At 37.6% G+C, this 24,259-nt stretch overlaps 1 protein-coding gene across 1 annotated transcript in view; it reads right to left on the minus strand.

Annotated features, from left to right (window-relative positions):
* PTPRR (protein tyrosine phosphatase, receptor type R) overlaps positions 1 to 24,259 on the minus strand; it is a 145,194-nt gene that overhangs the window by 116,095 nt on the left and 4,840 nt on the right. The window contains exon 2 of the mRNA XM_021385167.1: positions 16,547 to 16,851. Coding sequence (XP_021240842.1) covers positions 16,547 to 16,851 — 305 coding nt within the window. The remainder of the gene's footprint in view (positions 1 to 16,546; positions 16,852 to 24,259) is intronic.

The following is a 24,259-nucleotide window of genomic DNA, read 5'->3' on the forward strand; positions in this document are numbered from 1 at the left end:
GGCAGCTGACAGAAACGATACACACGGTATGAATGCAAGTACCATGACTATAGTGCCTGCTTCGCTATATACCACAGTTAAAAGAAGTCTCCACAAAAGCCACATTCCTTTAACTCACTAGTTCTGTCAGTTCTAGAAACCTGGAATCTTTTGTAGATAGATAAATAAGAGTCTTACTATTGATAATATTTATGACTAATTATACTTACATATATAAATTTATGTAAGTTACAAATACAATAGATTAATGTTTATCATGAGCATGCAACGTATGGCAGACCATTTGCCAAGAGAATGAGGGATGCAGAAAACTGAGATGATGAGTAGAAACTTTCCAGTGAATTCCCGTAATTTGTTTTCATAACTACAGCTCTCAAATACTGTTAATGCAATTGCCATTTGTTCATGATCTTATTATGCAGTGGTTAACAGAGACTTGGGAAATACATACACTGTGTATAAATTGCCTTTAATAACAGCAATTAGACAGTTGAATGAACATTGTTCCTTACCACCTATGAGTACAGGGACATCTGGTGGACAATACTATTATTTGATATTTTTTCTAGGTATCTTCAATGCATACATTTTCCTCCAAAACTCCACAGGGTACAAATTTAATCTGCTCAATGGCCCACACTTAAGAAATACAAATATGTTTTTGTATTTGTATACAAAGAAATGTAAGCGTTTTTTATTATTAAGTGATCTTTTACATGTACACCTTACAATCAGTTAATTTTAAATGAATATGCATTTCAATGGACATAACTTTTCATTGTCTTTCAGCAGACATTAATTTTGTTTCTTTGAGTCAGACTTATGAGGCAAATGTGAACCTTTTTAAAGTGAAAGTCTATTTTCTTCTATAATACTTCAATAAAAATAAATAGCAAAATTCAATCTGGGACTTAAAGGTATATTTTGGTCTCAAGTTTAAATGAGCTTTTCAGAAATTACTTGTATCTTGTATTTCATTCCAATGTAAGCTTATGAGTGTACATACCTCACAATTATCCCTGCAGCACATGGAACCCAGAAGTCCAAGGAATGCTGCTAAAGCAAAGCAACCCTGTACCAGAAGAAATCCTCTTTCATTTTTTTTTCCAAGTTAACAGAAGCAAACAAGTTTAGAAATACTCACAATGAACTACAACACTTATTTGCCATGAATAAAATAACAAACAAACACACAAAAAGAAACAGACCAAAATATCTGACTAAAAACAGAGTTAAGGGCATCTGCTCACAGTATTTAGTGAGAAGATGCACATTACTGTTCAAGAAAATGTCTGTATTTCCACAATACTGTCAGAGATATGGTAATAGAAAAGGGCCCAGGGCAAAAAGAGGTATGTGTACAGTAGAAGGAAAGACTATCAGGGGAAGTAAAAAGAAGCATGGAATAAGGAATGTTTTAAAATGGAGAGAAAAAAGAAATTACTAATGGTGTTTGAAGCTACAAGTGTAAAGGAGGGGAGCAAAAGATAAACAAAAGCAGAAAGAAAAGATCTGGGAGGAAGCATAACACTGAATAAAAGGAGAGTAAAAGAGCAGAATAGGAGAATGAGAAAGTGCAAGAAAGGGTATAGACAGCTGTGTGCTAAAGAACAAAGTGGCACTCCAAGGAGAAAAACAGAGCTTCACTTTCAGCAGCTGTATGGAGGCATTATTAAGTTGAACCTGCTACTTAAAAGTACTTTTCCAAGTCTGAATTTATTATGAAAGATTTGGGGTAAGATTAGATATTTGCCCTGGCATAGCCTGAAACCCAAACACACGTTAAAAAAAAAAAGGACAGGGTATGTATGAGATACAATTAAAGGATTTATATAACTTGCATACAGGAGAGCCAGAGAGGGGACAGATGAAAGAACAAAATCATCAGGGACTGTTTGAATGGACAGTGGTACAAATGTATAAAACAGCACAGACTAGACATGGTGGGAGTAAGAACTCCAGTACATTCATTACAAGAATGAAAGAAGGATGAAAACGGGGAAGAGACTATTGCATGGTAAGCACTGAATGGTTAGCCAAATAGAAAATGATAAAAAAGGAAGGATGTATGAAAACTTCAGCAATGTCCTTTACAATCAGTGCTTCTGCATATGTTACATGTCTGATTAAATGGAAAGAAATACAAGTTTTACATGGAGCATATCAAGCACACTGGATTCTTCTTCTCCCAAGTTTCAAATCAGCTCAAATCAGTAGTATGATAGCATTGGTCCCAGCAGAAAATACAATTCAGGAAAGGATGAACAATGCACAAGCAATCTGGTGCAAGTTTGGCTGCAACTCTTGTCTAGTTCACATTATGATTTTAACTAAATGGTTCTCGGTCATTCATGGAGAATTTTAAGAGGCTTCTTTGGATAATAAGTGTTATTTCCAAACAAAGAACATAAGGGCATGCTAAAATGACCACACTGAAAATTTATTCAGTCCTTTCTGTTTACGTAACCTGTCTGGCACTACTTCTGAACACCAAATTCTGCCTCCACATTTTAACAGAGAAAGCACACGGACTGCATATGGTCTTATCTCTCTGTATAGATGTAATGGTCTGTATTTTCACTATATAGTGTTTTCTTCAGTTTTTTTTTTTCTTTAGCAAGGTTGCAGAACTTCCCTGCTAACTAGGTTGTGTGAAGAACACAGTGTACACTTATCAGCATAATCTGCGTTGAGCTGATACATTGCCTTCCGATTTCATACAGGCTGTTAGCAAAAGAACAGGTAAGAACAGCTTCTTTCTCTAGCTCTTGTCCCCAGAACTCCTCAAAATCATGCGCCTTCTACAGCAGAGAAATAATATATTGATGATGCTCTCACTAACAGCCAATCTGATAAAGACCTTAAGGAGATCTATTTACTTCAGAAAAAAACAATAGATCTGTGGTAAGAACTTTATATTGGCTACAGGATACTTCTACTCAAGTACTTGTTCTGTATAAGCCTCAGAATAAAGAATTAATGCTTTGACCTTCATACGCCACATGATTAATTGAACAACTAGACTTCCAGACAAATCTTTTTTCTGCAAACACCCTAAACTCCACTCAGTGCAAATAATTAAATAAAAATTGATCTGGAAAGGAGAGCAAAGCATTTCAGTGTCTTGAAGAGACTCGTCCTTCTGGAATTGTCATATATCAAAGGCAAGACCAATCTCAAGTGCACTGAAAAGACTCCTTCCTGATCTTGTCTCAGGTCCACCCAAAAACTGAAATGAAGCTACAAAATGAACTGATTTGGGTGGTTAAATTAATTTCCTCCTTGTGAATCTTGGCTCTGATCAGGATGTGGCAAATGAAGTGCTTGAACCTGACCTTCCACTGTAGCTCTATGCCTTGAGCTCTGGGATCTTGGCCATTTTGTGATGCCACCCCACTTCCTCCTCACTTCCTAGTGAAAGTAAATTAATTTTTTTACAGCCTCTGAAATCTGTGAAAAGGAATACTATTTTCACACAACTCTGTCTTGTGGTTTTGATTCCAAAGACTTAATTTCAGAGAGTCTTGATCTGAAAACTCAATTGCTCTATTGCTATCCACTCCATAACTAATAAGCTGTTAGAATACTGGCTGGCAGCTGATGTGATATCAAAGTGAAGGTATTTTTGTTTTGCACCAGTGTCAAAGTAATTTTGAAACAATTCAACAATTAGAGACAAGAGAAGGAAAAAAAAAGCCAAAGATAGACCCAGAGTAAGTCAGCCTCCAGGCAGAATAAAATTTAAGGAAGCAAAGATGTTGCCTATATGTTAAAGTAGAAGAGCCAAGAAAACAAATTACTAAGCATTGGAGCCAAAGATTATAGTAAATGTATTTCTATTACAAACGAAGAAACTATAATAGTAGTAGCATTGCCAAAAGAGCAAAGATCAATAGCAGTAAAGCAATGGGTGGAGGGAATTATGACAGCATTAAGACAACAAAGGAAAGCTAGCAGCCTTTGCCAAACTTTATACAATGCTATTTGGCAAAGGCAGGGATCACTGGAACTGGCAAGACACAATACATTAATGAGGCCTCTGTGATTGGACAGGCCTTTCAAACAGCAGATACATGTTTCTGAAGTATGTAACTTCTTCAGTGATTGATCAGAAGAGCTGAATATATAGAATGCCAAAAGCACTGAACTCTTCATTTAATGACTCTTACCTTTAATGAAAAGAATTTATAAGATTGTACTCATAACAGATGAGGATTGGTCAACTGGCAGCCCATGAGTCAAAAAGGGCATGCAAAGAAATTTTGGCTAGCCTCTAGGAAAGCCTACAGCTGCAAGATTTTAAGCCAATTTTTCAGTTCACTGAGACATAATGGGAGAAAGTAAGTGAATTTGATATGGGCCAAGAGAAAGTATTGCCAACCCTTGAACACACCTGGCTGACCAGTCAAACAAATGTAGCATTACAGGAGGAGTAGGTAAATTGCATGAAAATTAGAGAAAGGGTTCAACTGTGTAGGACAGTCAGGAATGTCTGAGTCTGGCCTAGAAATACATTTCCTGGCTTAGAAATACAGTCAGTATTCAGTTGCCCTTGGGTTTCTGTTTAACTGCACACAAATATGGAGATACCAAAGCAGTTCTTATGCAGGAGGATACCATAACTCAGTGCTAACTCTGGGACTACAATGAATTTTTTTGTTAGAGATGGTCAGCTCTGTACATTGATGCTAGATTTTAGCTGGCAAAATTTGATAGAAGTTAGCCGTGTCCAGTACATTTACATAATGATCTTACTACTACATTATATCATTATATTGCTGTTTTATATTATCCTTTTTTTTTCTTTTACCCACAACATCACTTAGTCCCTCACTTTTAATAATGGAGAATTAATTATAAAAACATCCCACTCTAACACCTTGACAGGAATAAATATGACCCCTGAAAATAAGTTGCCCATCTCCTTTTTGTTAGCATATATATCACCACAACAAAGGCATGCTGCTCACACTGAATAATGTTATTCTAAGATCAAATCTTTTTATTTATAGAACTGTAAATACTGTAAATCTAGATATAAAATTTTCCTAATGTATTTTATTGAATCATCTCTGATCATTTTGGCAAAGACTTGTATATTTTTGGCAAAATAAACTTGTAGTTTAAGCCTCATATTAATTTCAACATACATGTTGTGTCCTCATCTTATAATAGGGTGCTGCTAAATGTTCGTTTTGGCCACCTTCTTAATGAGTTAGATTCCAGGAAGAAAACTATTAAAGGTGGTAAAAAGAGAGTTTACATTAACTTGTTTAAACAAACAAACAAACAAGAAAAGTGAAAAGGATAAAGGAAAATGATATTTCTGCAGCATTCCCTGGTCCCCAGTGGCATGAAAGACCATGCACAGAGTGACCTATGATCCTCTAAATCTCTGCCTGTAAAAGAGGGAAGAAGCTAATTCACAGCTCTTGTAACAATCACTGTCTTACTTCTGTGAGTGTACCGTGCATCAGTTTGAAGCGTCTGTAATTCTTTGGGCTAGACAACACTTTATTCCGTAACCACAATAGTGTCTCATCATATTTGCTGAGCAAGTTAAAGTAGAACATGAATAATTTTCATTGGCCAAAAGACAACAGTAATTAAAATAGAAAAGACTAAAGTAGCACTGTTCTGCAAGAATTTTTCATGTATCAGGCCCTCAGCATTCTAAAATAAATTAATGCTTTAATCAAAGTTGTCTATTATCTGACTAACAAATTTAGTTTTTCTAATACCCAGCTACCCTGGCTTTCAATTAAGACTCAAAGAGCCAAGAAGTGATGAGAAAGAACATCATAAATGATTTATGGATGTCCTACTTTTGTGTATGGTACATTTATTATTCCACTTAATGTATCCATACGGTTTTCTAATTCATTCATTACTGAAAGCCTCACATGACAGTTATTTCATTAAAGGTTATTTCCATTTTCAGTCAGTTTCTTAGGAAGCACATTTAAAAATTAAGAATACAATCGAATTTTTGATTTAGTGTATAGAATTCAAAGTATCTATTTAATTACTGTCCTATTACCCATTTCTAGACAGATCAGTTGTTTTTTTTTTTCCTCAGATCAACAAGTGCTTTGTTGCTATTTCATGATCTAAGTGGTCTTTTAAATTCATGGTTAATGTTTCCTTATTATTTCAATTCGTCAAGAATCTCGGGTTCCAACCACTAAAGTACAAGGGCTGCTCTAAAATCAATTCCTTCTACTTTATTATATTGGCCCACAACATCAGAGGCAGATGTTGAGGTACAGCAGTAGAGGTTGAACCATCCCACCAATGTTCCATTACATTTTGTTGCCATGTGACAGACAGCAGCAGAGAGGCACTCTGACACAATGGTGTCTGACATAGAAGTGTGGATGAAGAAAAGGTGTGGCACTGAATTCCTCCATGCAGAAAAAATGGCACTCACTGACATTCATCAACACTCGCTGAATGTTTATGGAGATCAAACAGTGGATGTGAGCACACTGAGGGAATAGGTGGTGTGTTTCAACAGTGATGACAACATGAAAGACAAGTCATGTTCTGGATGGCCATGCAGGTTTTTATGAAGGCAGCATTCAGGCTCTTGTTCATTGCAGGTGAAAATGCATAGTAAATGGTGTTGACTATGTAAAAAAAAGTGTTTCATAGCTGAGAATTTGCTCAATCATATAGTGGTATCGTGCTCTTTGCATCTATTGCAGTTTCCATGGAAATGAATAGGAGGCATTACTTTCAGATTAATCTATGTATACAGTACATAAAAAGGTGCTCCCATAGCCAATAACTACCTTTCATCCCCCCAGCCCAGCCATCCTCTTAGAGAGAATTTCTGCCAGAGATGATCTACAAATCCTTCAAACAGTTTTTGTCTTAGTAGGCTATGGACAAAGGGGAGAGGTCTTTAACTACTGTAGCTAGTTTAAACACAGCCAAAGAAAATGAGTATTTTTAAATTTCAAGTTAATTTCTGTTGCCTATATACGCTTCCAGTAGGGCTGATTAAGCAGAACCACAGCATCCTGCTGCACCAGTCCAGAGAAAGCGTGCTTGGGATACAGGATTTGTGGGATCTCTGTTTCGTGCTTATTTTTCAGCATCACCTTAAGACAACAAAAATCATTTTGACAGCGTTAGCTTTATTTTGCCTAAAGAATGTGAAGACTTTAAAAGAAGAGAGGTATTTAAAGTCATTCTTCCTAGCCCCAAACATCTGCATTTTAATGAATTTCAGCTCAGAATACTTCACTATTATAAAACTGCATGATACAGTACCAGAAATGAAACTTATCATTTTTATTATAAGAAATTGAAATATTGTATCTATCTGTAAGTATTACCCTCCAGAACTTTGTTCTTAATTACACAATACATTATGTGATTCTTGAAGAAAGCATAGCAACAATTTGGCTAAATAATGCAGAAAGATATAATTGTTGCCAGAATATCACATTATTATAACCAAAGTGATCTTTATTTATTTGTGTTTTCAAAAAATCCCCAATGTTACTAGTACAGTTATTACCAGCAAAAATACAACCTCTTATTCTAAAGCCATCTACAGGAAAAGGGCCCAAAAAAGCCCAAATTAACATTAATCAATAACATAGTGTAAATCAAATCAAATTGACCTTAGCATATTGTAAATGCAAAAATCCTGACTATATTACCATTGATTTCTATGCTACAGTTTATTACACAATGACGATTCCCAAAGAGAATGTGTATCCTCAGCCAAATCCATACAAAGCAGACATTCCATTTTTATTCTAAAACAACTAATAAAGGCTGAAATGTAAGTCTGTTTCAATTCATGTTTAAATAAGCATAGATATAACATAAGCTGTCAAGCACTTTCCTACGCTATTCATCACAATTACATTAGCAGTCTTGATGCATACCCACAACAATTTTCGTAACACTTCTGCCACAGACTCGATTCAAAGCACCATATCCACTCAAAGTATTTTCCACCAGTTTACTGTGGTGCAGAGCCAAATAAGAATTAGCTTCATTACAGACTGTCAGTCATGACTGACCTTCAAAGGCAGGACAGCAAAACATTACTTAAATGCTTTTAGCAACAACAAAGACAGGCAAAGATTTTGTACCACTCTGCTTACCTTAAAGGGGTAATCCCCCTTTCTGTAGGAGTTTCAATACTGTAGGGACTGAAAAACCATAATTCAGCTGACAGTTACCTGATGATTTTCAAGTTCTAGTGTCCTCCTAGTCTGTACTCTTCATTTCAGAATAAAGTACTTTTTTTTGTCAGAGATGCTGAAGTGTGGTAATACTTGAACTGTGAGGTTTTTTAGGAGTGTGTTCAAAAGAACATCTTCAGCTCCTAAAAGTGTTCCTCTGATTCAATACGTCACCATGTTTTAGACATACAATATATTCACATAGTGATGATAAAAACACATATTTTTAGAAAGCTGTTTTTGAAAGGCTTTTGAAAGGCATTTAAGAGGTTACTCACAAAACCACATTATGAAGAATCTATAGAGGAACTTTTGAGAAGCAGTCACTTTCCCTTACAATGTCAGAAGCAAAGAACCAAAAGGATCATTCCACAGGCTGAATTGCCAGATCCTGCAAGACGCTGACTGAGAAGGAAACTTAATGTCTTTTTATCTGAGTGCCCTTTATCTGCCTTTTAAAAGTTACTGTAGGGAAGTTTGGCTTTCCACAAAGACAGTTCTCTGAGGGCTCTGATAGAATTAAAAAAAAAAAGAAAGAAAGAAAGAAAGAAAGAAAGAAAGAAAAAATGTAAAAAGTGCACTTCTGTCTTTTGTCCTAAACACCATCAACACAACGCACAGATTTATTGCAGGGAGTTGTCAAAATATTTATTTGTTAATGGGTGGGCCTCATGATCCCAGCACAGTCATTTGGTTTATGTCCAAATTTGGATATCAGGTCCCTGTGACTCCAGTGATGGCACCTGGAATAGTGTGTGCCAGGAAACTCTTCCTTTTCTTAGTCATATTTAGGCAGTAACAGGATTCGGCTCATCATAAAAGGAAAGCAGAACATAGATCATGGTACGGCAATCTCCCAAACTGCTGACATGCAAGCTTGTCCATACTGCTCTGCAGAACGGAGTCAGTGTATTTCGAGTCATGAAGGGATGCATGACCAGCTCAGAAGCTGAAAGGCTGCAACACCCAAACTGGCGCCAGTGCATTGTCATAAAGGAGACAAACAATGGACAGGGATGGAAAATCCACTGCAGTCTAAACCTTTGTGCCTTTTCTCCTGGAAGTCAGTACAGCATGGTGCAGAAATTGCTCAGAAGAATATTTCAATCGGAGAAATAAATGGGACCATGTAATAAGGAGGCAGCAGGGGACTGTTTACTTTTATTTTTTCCCTCTATTTCAAGGACTAAATCAAAACACATAAAAAAAAAATTGTACTGGATCAGCCTAAGATCAACACAACTTTGAATTTTCTGTTAGCTTTTTTTTTCTTTGACTTCTTTTAAGTCAAAGAAATGTGACTGTGATACAAGGGCTACCCTGTATCCCTCTGTTCAGTGACCAGATCATGTGAAATGAGAAAGACTCAGGCTCAGTTCTCCCTTTATGTTCTTTACAGCAAGGCTTTGGGCCAGGCCTTTCACACTTGGGCATGCAGAATTTTATCTAAGTTCCCCTACATTTTTTGAGACATTTTGGAAATGCTTGAACAAAAGCGAGGATCTTTGATTTGGCTGAAACAGTTGCTGAATTCAATCCAATTTCATGGAGAATCTCTGTTTTGCCAAAAAGCATTTTATCAATTCAAAAGTTTTCCTGGAGGGAAAAAAAAATTGAAAAGAAAAAAAAAAAAAGAAAAGAAAAATATAGGCAGATCTCTTTCTCCTATACAAGTATCTACTTTATAGCTGAGAGTGGCCAATTACAGTAACATGCAGCTGAAAGAAGTACCAGCAGTTGACACCTTATTTTTTTCGTACAGATGAATTATATACTATTAACTGCTAAGGAAAGTCTAACATTGACTTTAAAAGCATAAAACATGTCTGCTTCTGAAATCCAGTTTTCATTTAAACAGTGCAGCTCATGAAGAAAATGAAATGACTTCAAGAAATATTTTCCCTTTACTGAAAAATGATGGGAAAGGAAAACTTTGTGATCAAAGAGGATCCGAGTGAGTTATGAAAGACATGCCTATCTTTTGTTCAAGTTTAGCATCCCACTGTATGATACAGAAAATAACCCTGAAGTTGCCAGCAGTAAGCTAATCAATTAAAGCACTGAGTTGCTGAATATACCACTAACATTCCATTAACATTTTGTCAGTCAGATGACAAAAAAATGCCTTAAGGAAGCTTTAGTGCATGTTACAACATAATACAATCTTTCCTGTTTTCCACAAAGATTACAGCAAACACAATACCACAATAATGGTTCAGCATGCAGTTACCACTGCTGAAGCGTACAGAAGGAAGCAGAAAGCAAATGAGGCCAACTAATGCAAACTCTCTAGACTTCCTTGTGCAAACAAAATCCAGAATGACAGAGCTGCAGGCTACTAGGTCTGTTTGAAAGGGTTGCTGCAGATATGTTGATCCTTGTGTAATTACTTAAGAAAGGACTAACATAAGGGTGTCCATCCATCTTTAATTAGAAGGTGGACTTGAGTTCAGAAGCCAGATACTGTGAAGATCTGGTCATGATGTAAAGGGACTCAACAGTAATTAAAATGACACTAAGGGTACTGACTGACATTGCTCATTGTTGTAATGTGTGACTAATATTTAGAGGTTGTTAGCAATTCAGCACTGTAATTATAATAAGATCTTAAAACTCCACTGTTGAGCAGCACAGAATTTGTCTTCTGTTGTTACAAGTATCAGACAAATACATTACCTGGAAACATAGAGGGACCATTCGATATCTTGTTGGATTTGAAGATCTTACTCTGGGGAAAGCTCCTTTGAGAAGTTATTGCAGAGACACGATCTTTTATTCATGTTTCCTCTGCCTGGCCCAATGCCAACCTCCAACTTGGGCTGGCTATAATGGGCCTCAGTGGCAAAAAGTGACATTTGACTTTTTGTTATGCTCCACAGACTGTTTTCTTGGCTTCTTGCTCCAGTACTGGTTGACCTGCTAGTTTAAGGACTACTTGTTCTACCAACCGATAACAAATCTTGCTTTCAGAAACTGTTCCATTGTAAGAACATCCCCAGCCATCATCTATTTCCCTCTCCACTTGTGCCCCAAACTCCCCAAATTAAGGTTTACTTCTGGTTTGTAGTCTCCTAAAAACATGAAAATGTTTTTTTTAATGTTTTTTTACAGAGTAAATAGTTTGGGGCTAAATCTGACTAGAAGGATTGAATGACCCCATTTTTTTTTTTGTTTTGTTTTTATCACGTTCTCCTACAGTTCTTCTTGTGGCATTTCAACGAAGCCAGTCAGCAGAAGTAGTTTCAAATATAAGAATAAAGGATATTTTGTGGTCTGGTTCCCTTTGACCAATCTTAAAAGTAGCAAGGCTTGTGTCAACAGTAAGTTTTGAAGGAGGATAGAGAAGGACATTCTGTTTGTTACGAGAGGAACAAGGATGGGACAGGCTATGTGGAAGCCATAAACTGACAAAAGTACAAATAATTAGAAAAATAGATATTTCCAGAAGGAAAAGATGCTTGGAATAATGAAATAAAATACAGGAACAAATAAGGTAGCTGAGTTCCTAGGCTTTGACATCAATAGTTAAATGTGGTGCTTCAGGAAAAAGGGAACTGATGGAGGAATAAACACATACATGTAAAGCTGTGTCAGTAAAAAAGCAAGAGCTTACTAGGGTGTCCAGTCTGACTATCGAATGTAGTTTGTGACCTATACTAACTTCCTAATCTTGCAGAAATTGTTTAGAATAGTGCTAGACAGATTAACAGGCTATCAATAGGCTAGCTCATATGTGGATTTATAGATACTTACATTCATGTGTTTTATTCTTCTTCTGAATCCCACCTCAGCACCTGAGAAACACTTTCATGTCTTCAGCTTGTCTGAAGGTAGAAGGTTCGAACATTGAGGACAAAATTGATCTAATTGTATGGCAGAGCTACAACTATGAGAAATTCAGCTTTACACAGAAAGGCATGGAAATGGAAAGAGAAGCTCTGCGTGGCTGTCTGTGCATCTTATGTCCTACTGACATTAGCTGAGAGAACATCTAATTAAATCAACTCAATTCAGTAACACTCATGTAAACCAAATGAAACTGAAGAGATGCACTGATTTTTAGGCTATCACACAACACTATCACATCTATAAGCAAGAAACACAGAGACACAGATTTCTGTATTTAGATATGAAGGTGCACAGTAGCAGTGAAGGGTGAAGGGAAAAAATGATAAAGTGAGCAATTTTATTAGCTTTACATTTCTGAAATACTCTTTAGTGTACAAGTGAAGAATGCATCTGAGAAGCTTAGTCCAATATTAGCAGAACACACTTGTCTGTCTGAGAGAGACTTTGGACAGAATAAACTATACCAGGTTACAAGTGATGACACTCTAGCACCTCCATGAAGTGATATTTCAGGACTAGCCTTTACTTTTTCTTCTTTTTCTTCTTTTTTTTTTTTTTTAAAAAAAAAACTTTTACTGCAAGTCATTCTGCTTTTCTCCCAAGTTCAGCCCAAACTATATATGTATGTAGGTCACTCTGAAAGTAATGCTTCCTATTCATTTCCAGTATGATGGAATACTGGTGGGAAGGTTCAACCTCTACTCCCATACTACCAACATCTGCTTCTGACATCATGGGCCAATATAATAAAATAGGAGGCATTACTTTTGGAGCAGCCCTTGTATTAATGTATGTTTAGTTGGGTTTTTTTGTTTGTTTGTTTGTGAAAAGCAGCAACATTTTTAAGTGTTTATATACATATTTATAATCTCTTTTTACTGCCTCGACCTTGGTGGTGCTCATATTCAGTATTGGGAAGACTTGAAATATACACAAAACTTTCTGGAGAATTTGTTCATTTCCCAACATGCACCATTTCTGAGATCCAAACAAAACCCACAAAAATAGAAAAACTTAAGTATTACCAAGCAGTTAAGTAACGTCTTATATTAACCATGCAGTTTTTAGATGAGTGGTCTCACATACTCCTGAAAGACAGCCAAACAGAACACATGGCTACCCACAAAGACATTGATAAAATAGCCAAAATGCTTCCAAGAGATCTCAGTTGTCCTTGCTTTCCTCAATAGAACTTGAGCACCAAAGGGAAAAACAGAGGAAAAAAAAAACAACGTGGTATTGAGTAACGTGACAAAAAGCCCCCAGGTATAGAAAACTTACTCCCAGAAAATAAATCCCTCTTCTTCCTCCCTCCAGCAAACAAGCACTACAGTTTTCCCAGGTTCAGGAATATTAGTTCTTAACACGCGTTCTTTATTGGTAGAGTCACAAAACATCAATTTTCAACACAACACCTGCAGAACTCTTGGCTGCACAGTACTCTTCTGTGCATTGGCAACATTTTGCTTGTCAGATGGCCTACTCCTTAGCACAAAATGTAACCTTGTAATTGTTGTACATTAGTCATCCATTCACTCTACCTTTCCAGCTCCATCATGGAGAAAATGGACCTCAAGTCTCTGAAATTAGATTGAATTCCTTTTCCTCCCCTCTGCAGAACTGCAACAGCACTGATTTATTTAAAAAAAATAATTCCCCTTGCAGGCTTTCATACTAAATCACAGCGTGCACTAGTCATGTAACTGGATTACAGGAAGCATTAACACCAGCAATTGCCCTTTCAAGTTGAGCAACCAACAACATTGCTACGGGCTGGAACAGAAACGGTCAGCCAGGGCAAAACAACAAATGCTGCCACTTGCCCTACATAATCAAAACCAAAAAGCAGCAACAAGCAGCAAGTGCTCGTTCAAAACAAAGAGAGAGTGACATGCATGCATTCAACACAAAACAGACTCCCTTGGCAACAGAATTAAGGTTACAATCTACTTTACATGAAATTTGTGGGGGAGAAGCCAAATGTCCAAGTGCAGAGACCTGGAAGAAGCAGGGCTGTGCTTGGATGATGGCAACCACCCTGCTGTGGGACAGCTGCTCTTTGGAGGAAGACACCTTCAAAATTTTTTATTGTGCAATTATTGAGCTGCCCGGGTCACTCTGTGCTTCAAAACATATGCTCCCAAAAAGCTTTTTCTTAAAGGATGGCATTAAAACCAAACTAAAAATGCTGTCCTTGAATACACCTAGAGATAATTCAAGATCCCAGCAATAAACAGCTTTCATGTTACAATCAGCTCATGTTGTTATTTCCCCCCTTACTGCACATATGGTTCTCAGCCAGAGCAGAAGGCTTCAGAGCAGGAGCTCCATCCTACAAATGCAGTAGCAAAGCTTGAGACTGAAGTTGCTTAATGAGAACTTAATGTAGATATAATAGATTTTTTTTTAATACGACTGCCAATTGAGAATCTGCCTAATTTAGGTTTTGATGCAGGCACAGAGCCAGTCAGCTAGAAGCAGGGTAGCCCCAGAATATTTTGCAAGATTTTTGCATTTTAATTTGAGGACTGTGAGTCTCTAAAAGCATGCAAAGCTCTGCTTTACCATTCATGCAACAGTGTCATTAAATGAAAAAAAAAAAAAAAAAAAAAAAAGAGGTTATGTATATTTTGAATTCCTTGCCCTTTTTGGATTCTATCTTCACAGGAGGTGAAAAAATGCTTGCTATGGGAAAAGAGCAGGCACGTTCACTTTGGAGCTGGTCTTGCTGTCCGTGACAAGCTTGCTTGGCATGTCCTCCAGATCAGTACCATTCAGCTTTGGTGTAGACAGCTGACATGACCCCATGGAAGTGAGTCTGTCACTGCCTTATTTTACTCTGAAATGGACTGCAGTAGCACGCTTGCATGCAACTGAACCTATTCCTGATTATGCTAGCCACTTACCTCAAATTAGGAGACCTTGTTCATGGGGGATACAAATAAGCGCAGAACATAGCTTTCTGAAGCCAAGCTGAGCTGTGAAGTAAACACTCAAACCAGAGCCAGGCTCTTCTCATTGTTGATCAGTGCCAGGCAATGAGCACAAGTAGTACAGTAGATTCTCTCTGAACACCAGGCAGCACTTCTGTGCTATGCAGTGACAGAGCACTGGTGGGGGCTGCCCAGAGGCTGTGGAGCCTCCTCCCTGGCAATGCTCACAAGCCACCTGGATGTGACCCTGGGCACCCTTGTCTGGTGACCCTGCTGGGCAGGAGTTGGAGCAGATAGGCGCAGAGGGCCCTGCCAACCTCAGCCACTCTGTGATACTGTGAAAACAAAGTTCTCTGATAGTATTATTTTTTTTTTTTTTACTATTACCTAGCACTTTCTGCACTCCAATAACCTCAGCATGTTGTACAGAAAGCTACCCTGCACTCATGAGGGCAGATCTCCAGAAGTACCAACAGCAAATGGAACTCCGTCAATTCTGAAACACTTCCTGTGCTAATATCTCCCAGTGTGGCACAGCCTGTCTTCTTTCCTTGTTTGCAAAGGCCATTCTTTTTTAATCTAGCATCTTTTGAGAAGAGCAATTTACAGAATTAGGCAAATAGCTGCTGACTGTAATTAGTCACATTGTTTCAGTTTAATCCTTATTAGTTAACTGTAATGAGTGAGTGAGCCATTATGAATGGTAGTTCTTCTCTCAGAAGAAGGATAAGCCCAATGCTCTTCTGTGTAATCAGGCAGGGCTAACCATGCACCAGGATGAGGCAGAGCAGTGCCTTTGCAGAATGTACACAGAATGCGCGACACTCTTTACAGAGGACAGTTCTACCAACATTGTCCTGCTGCCGACAGGAAGGATGAAGATGCAGCAGGGTGGCATCAGTGTATGGTTCCACTGGCATGCCCTCCACTACAGGAAGGAATGCTGCCATCATCTTTCTAAAAATGGACAAGATCCATAGGTAACTGAACAAGGAGGGTCCCAGACCATATCCCCCAGAAGGAACATATGTGCCTTACACCAACAAAAACATAATTGTTAATTTTTGCAATAAACAGACTTCCTCTCAAACAGCTTGTAAGCATAATGGTGGATTTGCTAGAAAACCAGAAGTGAATGAAACCTTTTTGTCAGCCATTTAAAATCTCCCTGCCTCTGTAGAACTCTTCCGTGAAGTACATTTTCTTGTGCCCTACACAGAATAAATTTAAAAACCATTCAGAGAAAGCAGGGAAAATATCAATCAAGACAAGAGGATTAAAGGCGTCTGAAGCAAAGGTAAGTTCAGACAGGCTATATTCTGCATTGATTCATCAGATTTCTTGTTGATCACAGTGATTCGTATTATCACATTCATAAGAATGCAAGTTCTACTAAAGAGAAGTGTGTCAAGATCTATGGTAATTATTTATAAGTAGATGATCACCCAGGAAGAAGAATATGAACTTCAGATACACAGCTTTAAAATCTGTGTCTATATTTGTCTATAAGCACATTTATTCACAAAACAACTCCAAAAATCTGAAAAAGGCACTTACCACAACAATCACATTCGTCGCAGGAATGGGAAGATTTTCCACTTCCAAGTCTTCACCTGTCATAGCTAACAGATTGAGAGATGGGTCGTAGGCAGGTCTGGGGAAGGTTGATTTAACAACTATTGCAGGGTGCAGCTTGTTTATTTTGGTATGGGAAGAAGAATGGAAATGTTGTTTGGAATTCTTATCACTGTCTGTATCCAGACTTTTTTCCAGACTCTGCACATGGTGATAAATAAACACAGGTTTCCCACTTCTTCGCTGATGAATTGTCAAAAAGCGGTCATTGTCTCCAGAAAAGCAGCCTGAGGAAAGAAAAAACAAGTTTAGAATGTTCTGTAGGTGATTCAGGAAGTCTGATGAGATCTTTGGTTTCTACAAGATTTGGAAAGATTATTTGAGGAACACAAGAATTTCCTTGAAGGCAATTTCTACAGCTATAGCTTAACAACGCCACAGAGAGTCTACTAAGTATTACTAAGTTAAATGCATTGCATTCTTAAATTAATTTTTACAGAGCTTTTTCAAATGTTATTTATTTTTCTGGTCAAGGCGTCATTTCACAAATGATATGCAGAAGAACACATGCTGAGCCAAGTCCAACTTCTGTGCTGTTGAAGACAGTACTGAAACATATGCAGTCCACTTTTGAATACATTTAATCATCTAGTAATAAACATATGAATTGCTGCAATCATCTTTTATACACGGGGAGGAAAAAAATGTCAAAAACTAGATACAAAAGTCAGAATTAAACAGGTAAGAAAGACAGGAAAAGTACAGCTAAGATGCCTGAGTCCAGAAACATAATTCTGCATTACTTTGTCAGCTGCCATTAACTGTAGAAATTCCTAAACTCCATGAGTATTTCAGCTAGAGCTGACTTTGCAGTCTCCATAACAGGAGGTATTTACCACCTCATCACTAGGCAACAGCATACAGAGCATATATTCATCTCCATTATGTCTCCATTTGTGTAAAGGAAGGAGGCTGTCACTCTCCAAACCTTCCATGATGCTGCCATCAGATACCCCAGTAACCACACTAGGAAGCTGCTCTGGAACACAGGGAATGCTCTCCACACTGACCCCTGAGGCTGCTCCACTGATCAGGACAAAACAAAGCAACTAAGATTCACTAGGCCAAAGGAAGACCAAGCGAATAACCATGGGTCATTGCACACTTAGCTGAGATATAAAAGGAGAGTGCTGGGAAATTTACGCCACAGGTGTGTTGTTTCTTCATTTTATAGCAAGTAGTCAGTTGGGAAACTACTTGAAGAGTACCTGACACAGGGATCTGTGCTCCTCTTACCACAGGTGCTGGTCAGACCAGGGGGCCTTACTGCTCCTTGTGCCAACTCTTGCTGTGACACATCCTATGGCCAAGCATTGCCCAGCCAGCCAACAGAGCTCCTGGCTCTCTGCACAGGGTATACAGGTACATGTACTTAGTCACATCTTGCATACAAAGAACTTCTTCAGATTACATGCTTTAAATTGACTGTACATTAATAAAAAAAAGTATTCTTTTGATAGTTAAATTACTTCCTAATTATACCTTTTCTAAAAGGAACCAGAACTAATTTTTTTTTGTTATTATTATTTTTTATTTTTTATGGGTGAAGCCTGGTGAGCCTTTAGTTCCTTTACAAAGAACAGGATAGCTACAGGAACTCACTTGAGCTGCTAGCCTGGAAGACAGGCTGTCCCTCTGAGCAGGAAAATAGGCAAGGATCAGCTTCTTTAGAGATAAAAAGTAACTGAAGCTGAATTAGTCACCTCCTGGATGAATGCTTTAAGAAACACACTGCAGTACAAAAGGGACTTTCTTTTCTAAGAGAAGTGAACCCTGCTCTGCTCATCTTGGAATTTCCTCCTCAGAAGCTGTTGGAGTTAATGGGAATGCTGAACTGATGCTCTGTTATTTAGTTAAAATAAATAAATAAATCAACATGGCTTTAATTCTCTTAATGAGCTGTGAAGAACAGCTCCAAACCAACTACATGTTTCAATTCAGGTTGAACAAGAAATCATTTTGTTCTATTCAGACTGATTTTTGCCTCTGATTTTTTTTGCTTCTGTAAGCAAATCAAAATAATCAGCCATTTGCACAGCTCTAGCCGGTGCCCTTAGGAGATTTCAGTGTAGGTAATTACATTCTGTTGACCTAATTTCCTCATGAAATTTCAGTTAGGAAAATCAAGGACGATATCTTATCTGTGCTATAGTATTGCTGTGCATCTCTGGGAACTGCATTCTCTGCCAAAGTGTGTCCATGTCAGAAGGCAGTGAGGCAGTTCATAACATACACGAGCAGAAAATCAATAGGAAGAAGACAGAAAGCAGAATCATGCATTCTGCAGTACACTTAGAAATCTTCCCAAAATAAAGCAGAATGCTAAACCCAAGGCTATTCTTCTAAATGGTAAATACAAACACTGGCAATTTCTTGATGACCACTAAGGTCACATATGTACAGCTGTTGTCAAGTTTTATTGGGAAGATGACTGAGAGCAGAAAAATAAAAAGAGAAATTGCAGTGTATGGTCTTAAAGATAGCTGAATTCCAGAGCTTGTTAAGCTTTCTGGGTTCTCATTCAGCTTCTTAAGGCTTGGCTTCATTGATAAAATTCTGAGGGCTGGTCTTAGCAATGTACAGAGTTGTGTGAAAAGCAAAGTGAAAACAAGGGAATATCAGCACTTCTCATAGTCACCACTTTACTAGATTCTTTATTCATGTCTCTATCACAGGCAATCAACATTCCAAAACTAAGCAAATGTAACATACAGCAGTGCAACCACAAACACATTTTGTGTCTGTGGTTCCTCTTAGTTTCTTTCGTTACTACTTCTTTGTTTCTGAGGGAATCAAAATCCCTGTGTTTCTCCAGGAACTCTTCATTTTACATATCTTCCTCACTTCCATATGCCAAACTCCCCTTTTATTTCATTTATTTTTACTGAAAGGAGCAGAAAATACAATTATTAGCCCAAATTCTTCTCTGAACAATATTAAGATAAATCCCAAGTATGACTTCAGAGTCAGTCCTGACTGAATTCAGAAAAACTGGATGGTAGTCTTATTCTTGATATGTCAGTTGTCTAAGGAGCTCTCCAAAAAGCTCACCTGCTCACAGATCTCAGTACTTTTTATAGCAGTCTCACAATTTCCCACTAAATCCCAACAAACTATCTTCCATTATAATGTTAAAATGATATCAGCAACACAGATCACTGCAGCAGATTTAATAGATAATCCATCACAGCAGTTTTTCAAGATGGACAGCAAAATATATTTGGTAGTGGCCCATCCTGAAGAAATGAGAAATGAACTAGTCTAATTACACAACATACTCTCCGCACTCACACAAATCTATTTTTACCAGCTGACAGCACAAGTTCAAACATGTTCCAAGAAAATTACTGGGTTGAATTTGATTTTCTGAGAAGGCAACATAGCCCTAATAATTTAAGTAGGTTACGTGCATTCATAGTGCCCAGTGTGAAAACTTCACTGATCTAAGTAGACTGTGGATGATGCCCTAAACAAGATCAGACTTTGTCTGACAGACTGCTCTCCATGCCTGAAGTGACCTTGGCAGCAGGCCACCATTGATCCTCTGGCAGAACCTCTGGCTTCTTCTTAATCTGATGAATATTCTTTCTTAACACCCCAAAATTTCAGTTCTGAGAACAAATATTGTGCACCAATGAGGCATTCAGAGACATAAGTCATAAGAAACACCAGCACTTCTGCTACACATCACCTGCAAATTTACTAGTCTCCATTCCTAGGAGAAGGGAATAGGAATTCTCTTCTCCTTCCCATATCTAGTTCTGTATCCACACATCAAAAACAAGTTCATCTTTGTTGCCCCCAGGGAAAGCATCAGGAACCATGAAGAACCAAAGTAGTACAATATGATAGCAAAAAGTGATTTTGGTGTCTTTTAAGCTTCAACTGTACCAGCATACACGGGGATTCAGAAAATTAGACTTAAGACAGCTCTAAAAACAGAACTCTTAGAAGAGTCTCTTCCATAATCTTAGCAAACTTGATCCTAAAGTGAATTTTTATATTCTAGTCACATTACCCTGTTTGAACTCTATTTCAGAGAATCATTCTTCAAGACGGATTTGTATCCAGTACTTATATCACCCTTTAACTAAAATAATTTTATTCCTTCTCCTAAAAATCCTCAAACCCCCCCCCCCCACCACTGGAAGTCTTGTCCTGGAAGTGGGGGGGAAGCACAAAAATTAACTAATGAAAATAGACAGTCAAATTAGAAGAATACTAGATAGATAGCTCATGCTGCTGTACCTGTCATACACTACAAATGTATATTACGTAGGCAAAAATGAAAGCCATGTAATAAATAAATAATAAATAGTAAATTTAATCCGAAAGATGTAGTGGGTGCTTTTGACTATTCTAGTTAGTCTCTGCTTAACAGAGAAATCCCAGGACTGATTTGACTCCCTGAGTAGCCTCTGAGAGCTGACATTTTATTTGAAACCAATCTGCCAGAAAATTGTTACAGATTTCCAGCTCCCAAACACCTTCACTTTCTCTAAAACAGACAGATAAAAAAATTGAAGATAATCAAGACCCATTAAGAGGCCAGTAACACAGCAGCAATGTTTTCTTGTTTTAAGACAAAAAGTATCACAGCTCTACAGATATGTATCTCTTGAGTCCAAAACCAGAACTTTATTCAATTGGGAAAAGAGACTCCCAGTGGGACATAAAATTTATTGTACTCCTGATAGGGCCAAGATAATGGTGTTTGAAGTCTTGATGTCTGTCTGGAAAAACAATTTGTGGTCATTACTGTAAGTCTTATTATTTGCTTTAATCTGAACAACTTAGATTCATAATAAAGTAGGTTCTTCAACATTCTCTAATTCTTTATGTTATGTAATGAGATATATATAGTATATTTACCATTTGTAAGTAGTGCATTCACCCCAAACTCACCAACAGCACTTCCGTGCTCTACAAAGTTAGTAAGTGAAATACTCAGGTGAATACAGACACACTGCGCATCAATCTTAGAATTCACACTTAATACTACAACTAGCATTATGTAACATTGAAATCTCTTTATAATTCTAGATATCTTGGTATATTCCAAGACTGAAATTCTCATTTTAAAAAAGCTGTAAATTAGAGGGGAAAAAAGGCAGAAAATGTATTGTCATTTCATAAGGGAAAAGTATGTTGAAAATTGATTGATTGGTTTCAAAGGTAAATTTAACTCAAATGCAGTTGGATTTACAGCACTTAATGCTATTGCCAAATAACTTCTGATTTTCAGAAAAAAGACTTACTTACTGATCTTAGATAATTAAATTCTGTAGCCTGATCTCCACATTCCTTCTTTTTTTTTCCTCTCTCTGTAGCTCACTGTTCTGAAAGATGCCCTTTGTCCCATATAACCTTCCTTCACACACTATAGACTAGCCCCAGGCTTTGGACAAGCTGCACATTTGATCACCTTTCACACAATGGTTCATCTCTTCTGAAACAGCTGACCAGAATCACTATAAGATGCAGGTCAATGTACTTATGCAGACCATTGATCAGTCCTCTTCAGCAATGCCAACATTCCTACAGCTGGGAGATTTCACTACCTTTCTCTTCTTAGTTCACTGAGATGGAGTTCTCTCTGGTCTATATGTCAAAATAGAGCCAAATAGATATTGGCCTAGAGGAAGAGAAAAATATACATCTCTCTCTTCACTATGCGATAAATTGCTTAATATCAAGCTATTATGATAAGCTATTTATGAGAATGGATCTAATCCTCAGGGGTCCAGATAACAAACATACTAAGGAAAATGCTAACTGCAAGTAATTTCTAGACATAGGATAAACACTACCATAACTTTAAAGGATTTCTGTGTTTGTTTTTTTTTTTTTCTGGGCTATGAAGGTTTTCCCTTATTGTGCAGTCAAGGGAGTATTATTTTGGCTGTGACTTCAGAAGATACAGAAGTATATTTCTTCATGCTTGTCTCATCTATCTTACTGAAAAAAAAGATTTAGCGTATCAAGAGGAGTCAGCATATCTGATAGGAAATAAAAATGTTTTAAATGATGCTGAAAGCGCAAAGGAAAAAAAAAGCTGTCTGGAAGCAATATGCCTTGCATTTGTATTGTCTAGTTAATAGTATGTCTTACTGTCAGCAAAGTAGTACATCAGTCAAATCTAGATTTCATTAGAATAGTCTATACAGCATTAGCAAAAAACAAACTACTCTTCAACTCTAGTAAAGTTGGCCAAGATCTATTATGAAATTCTATGATATGACTTCACCATTGGTCAGACAAACCGAACATACTTTTGAAAAGTCTTTCCATGAGGCCAAACAGGTAAAACTGAAAGAGAGGAAGCATGATCCACTTTCTGGTTTGGTAGTACGTACTGAAAGTTTGGGAATTTATAGAAGAATTCACCCGTGAAGATACCTTCTTACGTATTGTAGTCCTTGTACTAGAGGGGCTTGCATGCTGTAAAACTGTTTCCATGGTTCAGAGAAAAATAACAAAACATAAATCCTGATCAGATCCTTCCTTTGTGCTGCAGCTTTTTCTTAAGACAAACTGTTAAAGCAACACCAATGAAGTTATCCCCTACACAAAGCAGGCTGTTAGACCTAATAACCTTTTCTCAGGGACACTCCTGCATGGCTTCTCAGAGCCTCATTCAGCTAAAAGAAGCTTCTCAGCACCTTCATGTTCAAAGCCTTGTTTATGGGCAAAGAGGAAGCACACCTCATACATGTTAATAATGCCAAGAGCTCACTGATATCATAAAATATTAAAAGTCTAGTTCAAGAAGCATCATTAGCAATAATACAATAAAATTAGCAGCACATACATACTTCCTAGTTTTTATCAGTTTGCCTGGTGTTATGCTCACCCCTCCACTGTTTCTCTGGGTGATGTCTGGGACAGTTGTTAGCACCTGAGTCCTTTGCCAGGAGGAACGTGGTCTTCACACTAATGGTTTCTTTCTCCACTCTTCTTCCATCCTCTGAGGCTCATATATATATATAAATACATTTGTTCACTAACATGCACTTACAACCCTCTTTTTCTTCCACTGGCCTTTAGCAACCTGGAGGTTGCATCTGCAAAAGGGAAGCTCCATTTTAATTTACTATCTAGCGTCATGTTAGATAGTATTTCTTTGTTCTCTTTCTTAACCCCTAAAACCAACTATGTTAAGCTCCTGGTCCGCTCTTTTAACTGACTATGACAGAGCTGCTGATAGCATGGTGTTCTCTACTGCCAAGCCTGTGCTCCACCTCTTACTATCCTCACTCCACATGCCTCTGTCCTTACATCAGGCCCATGTCTCTCTCCAATACCTGTTCATGTTAGAGTCATAAATATCTCATTCTACATAGAACACCTGCTTGTTACTGCTATCTGTATACACTTATAATTGTATCATAGAAAGACAAACAAGAGGAAAGCAGATAAAGAGACTTGGTCAAATAGAGAAATTACTGTTAAAGCTAATCCAGGTCAAAAAAAGTTCAGGTGGACCAGGTCTGACGAGCCTCAATCACGAAGCCTTGCAAACTCAGTACAAAGCTTTTATCTTTGCTGCTAGCAATGGCAACACCATGTTACAGAGCAGCCAGCTTACAGACCTGTATAGGTAGGGTTTTGTGCTTTCCTAGCAAGCTCCAACAA

This window comes from Numida meleagris, chromosome 1 (genome assembly GCF_002078875.1).
Source record: "Numida meleagris isolate 19003 breed g44 Domestic line chromosome 1, NumMel1.0, whole genome shotgun sequence".
Lineage (NCBI taxonomy): Eukaryota > Metazoa > Chordata > Aves > Galliformes > Numididae > Numida > Numida meleagris.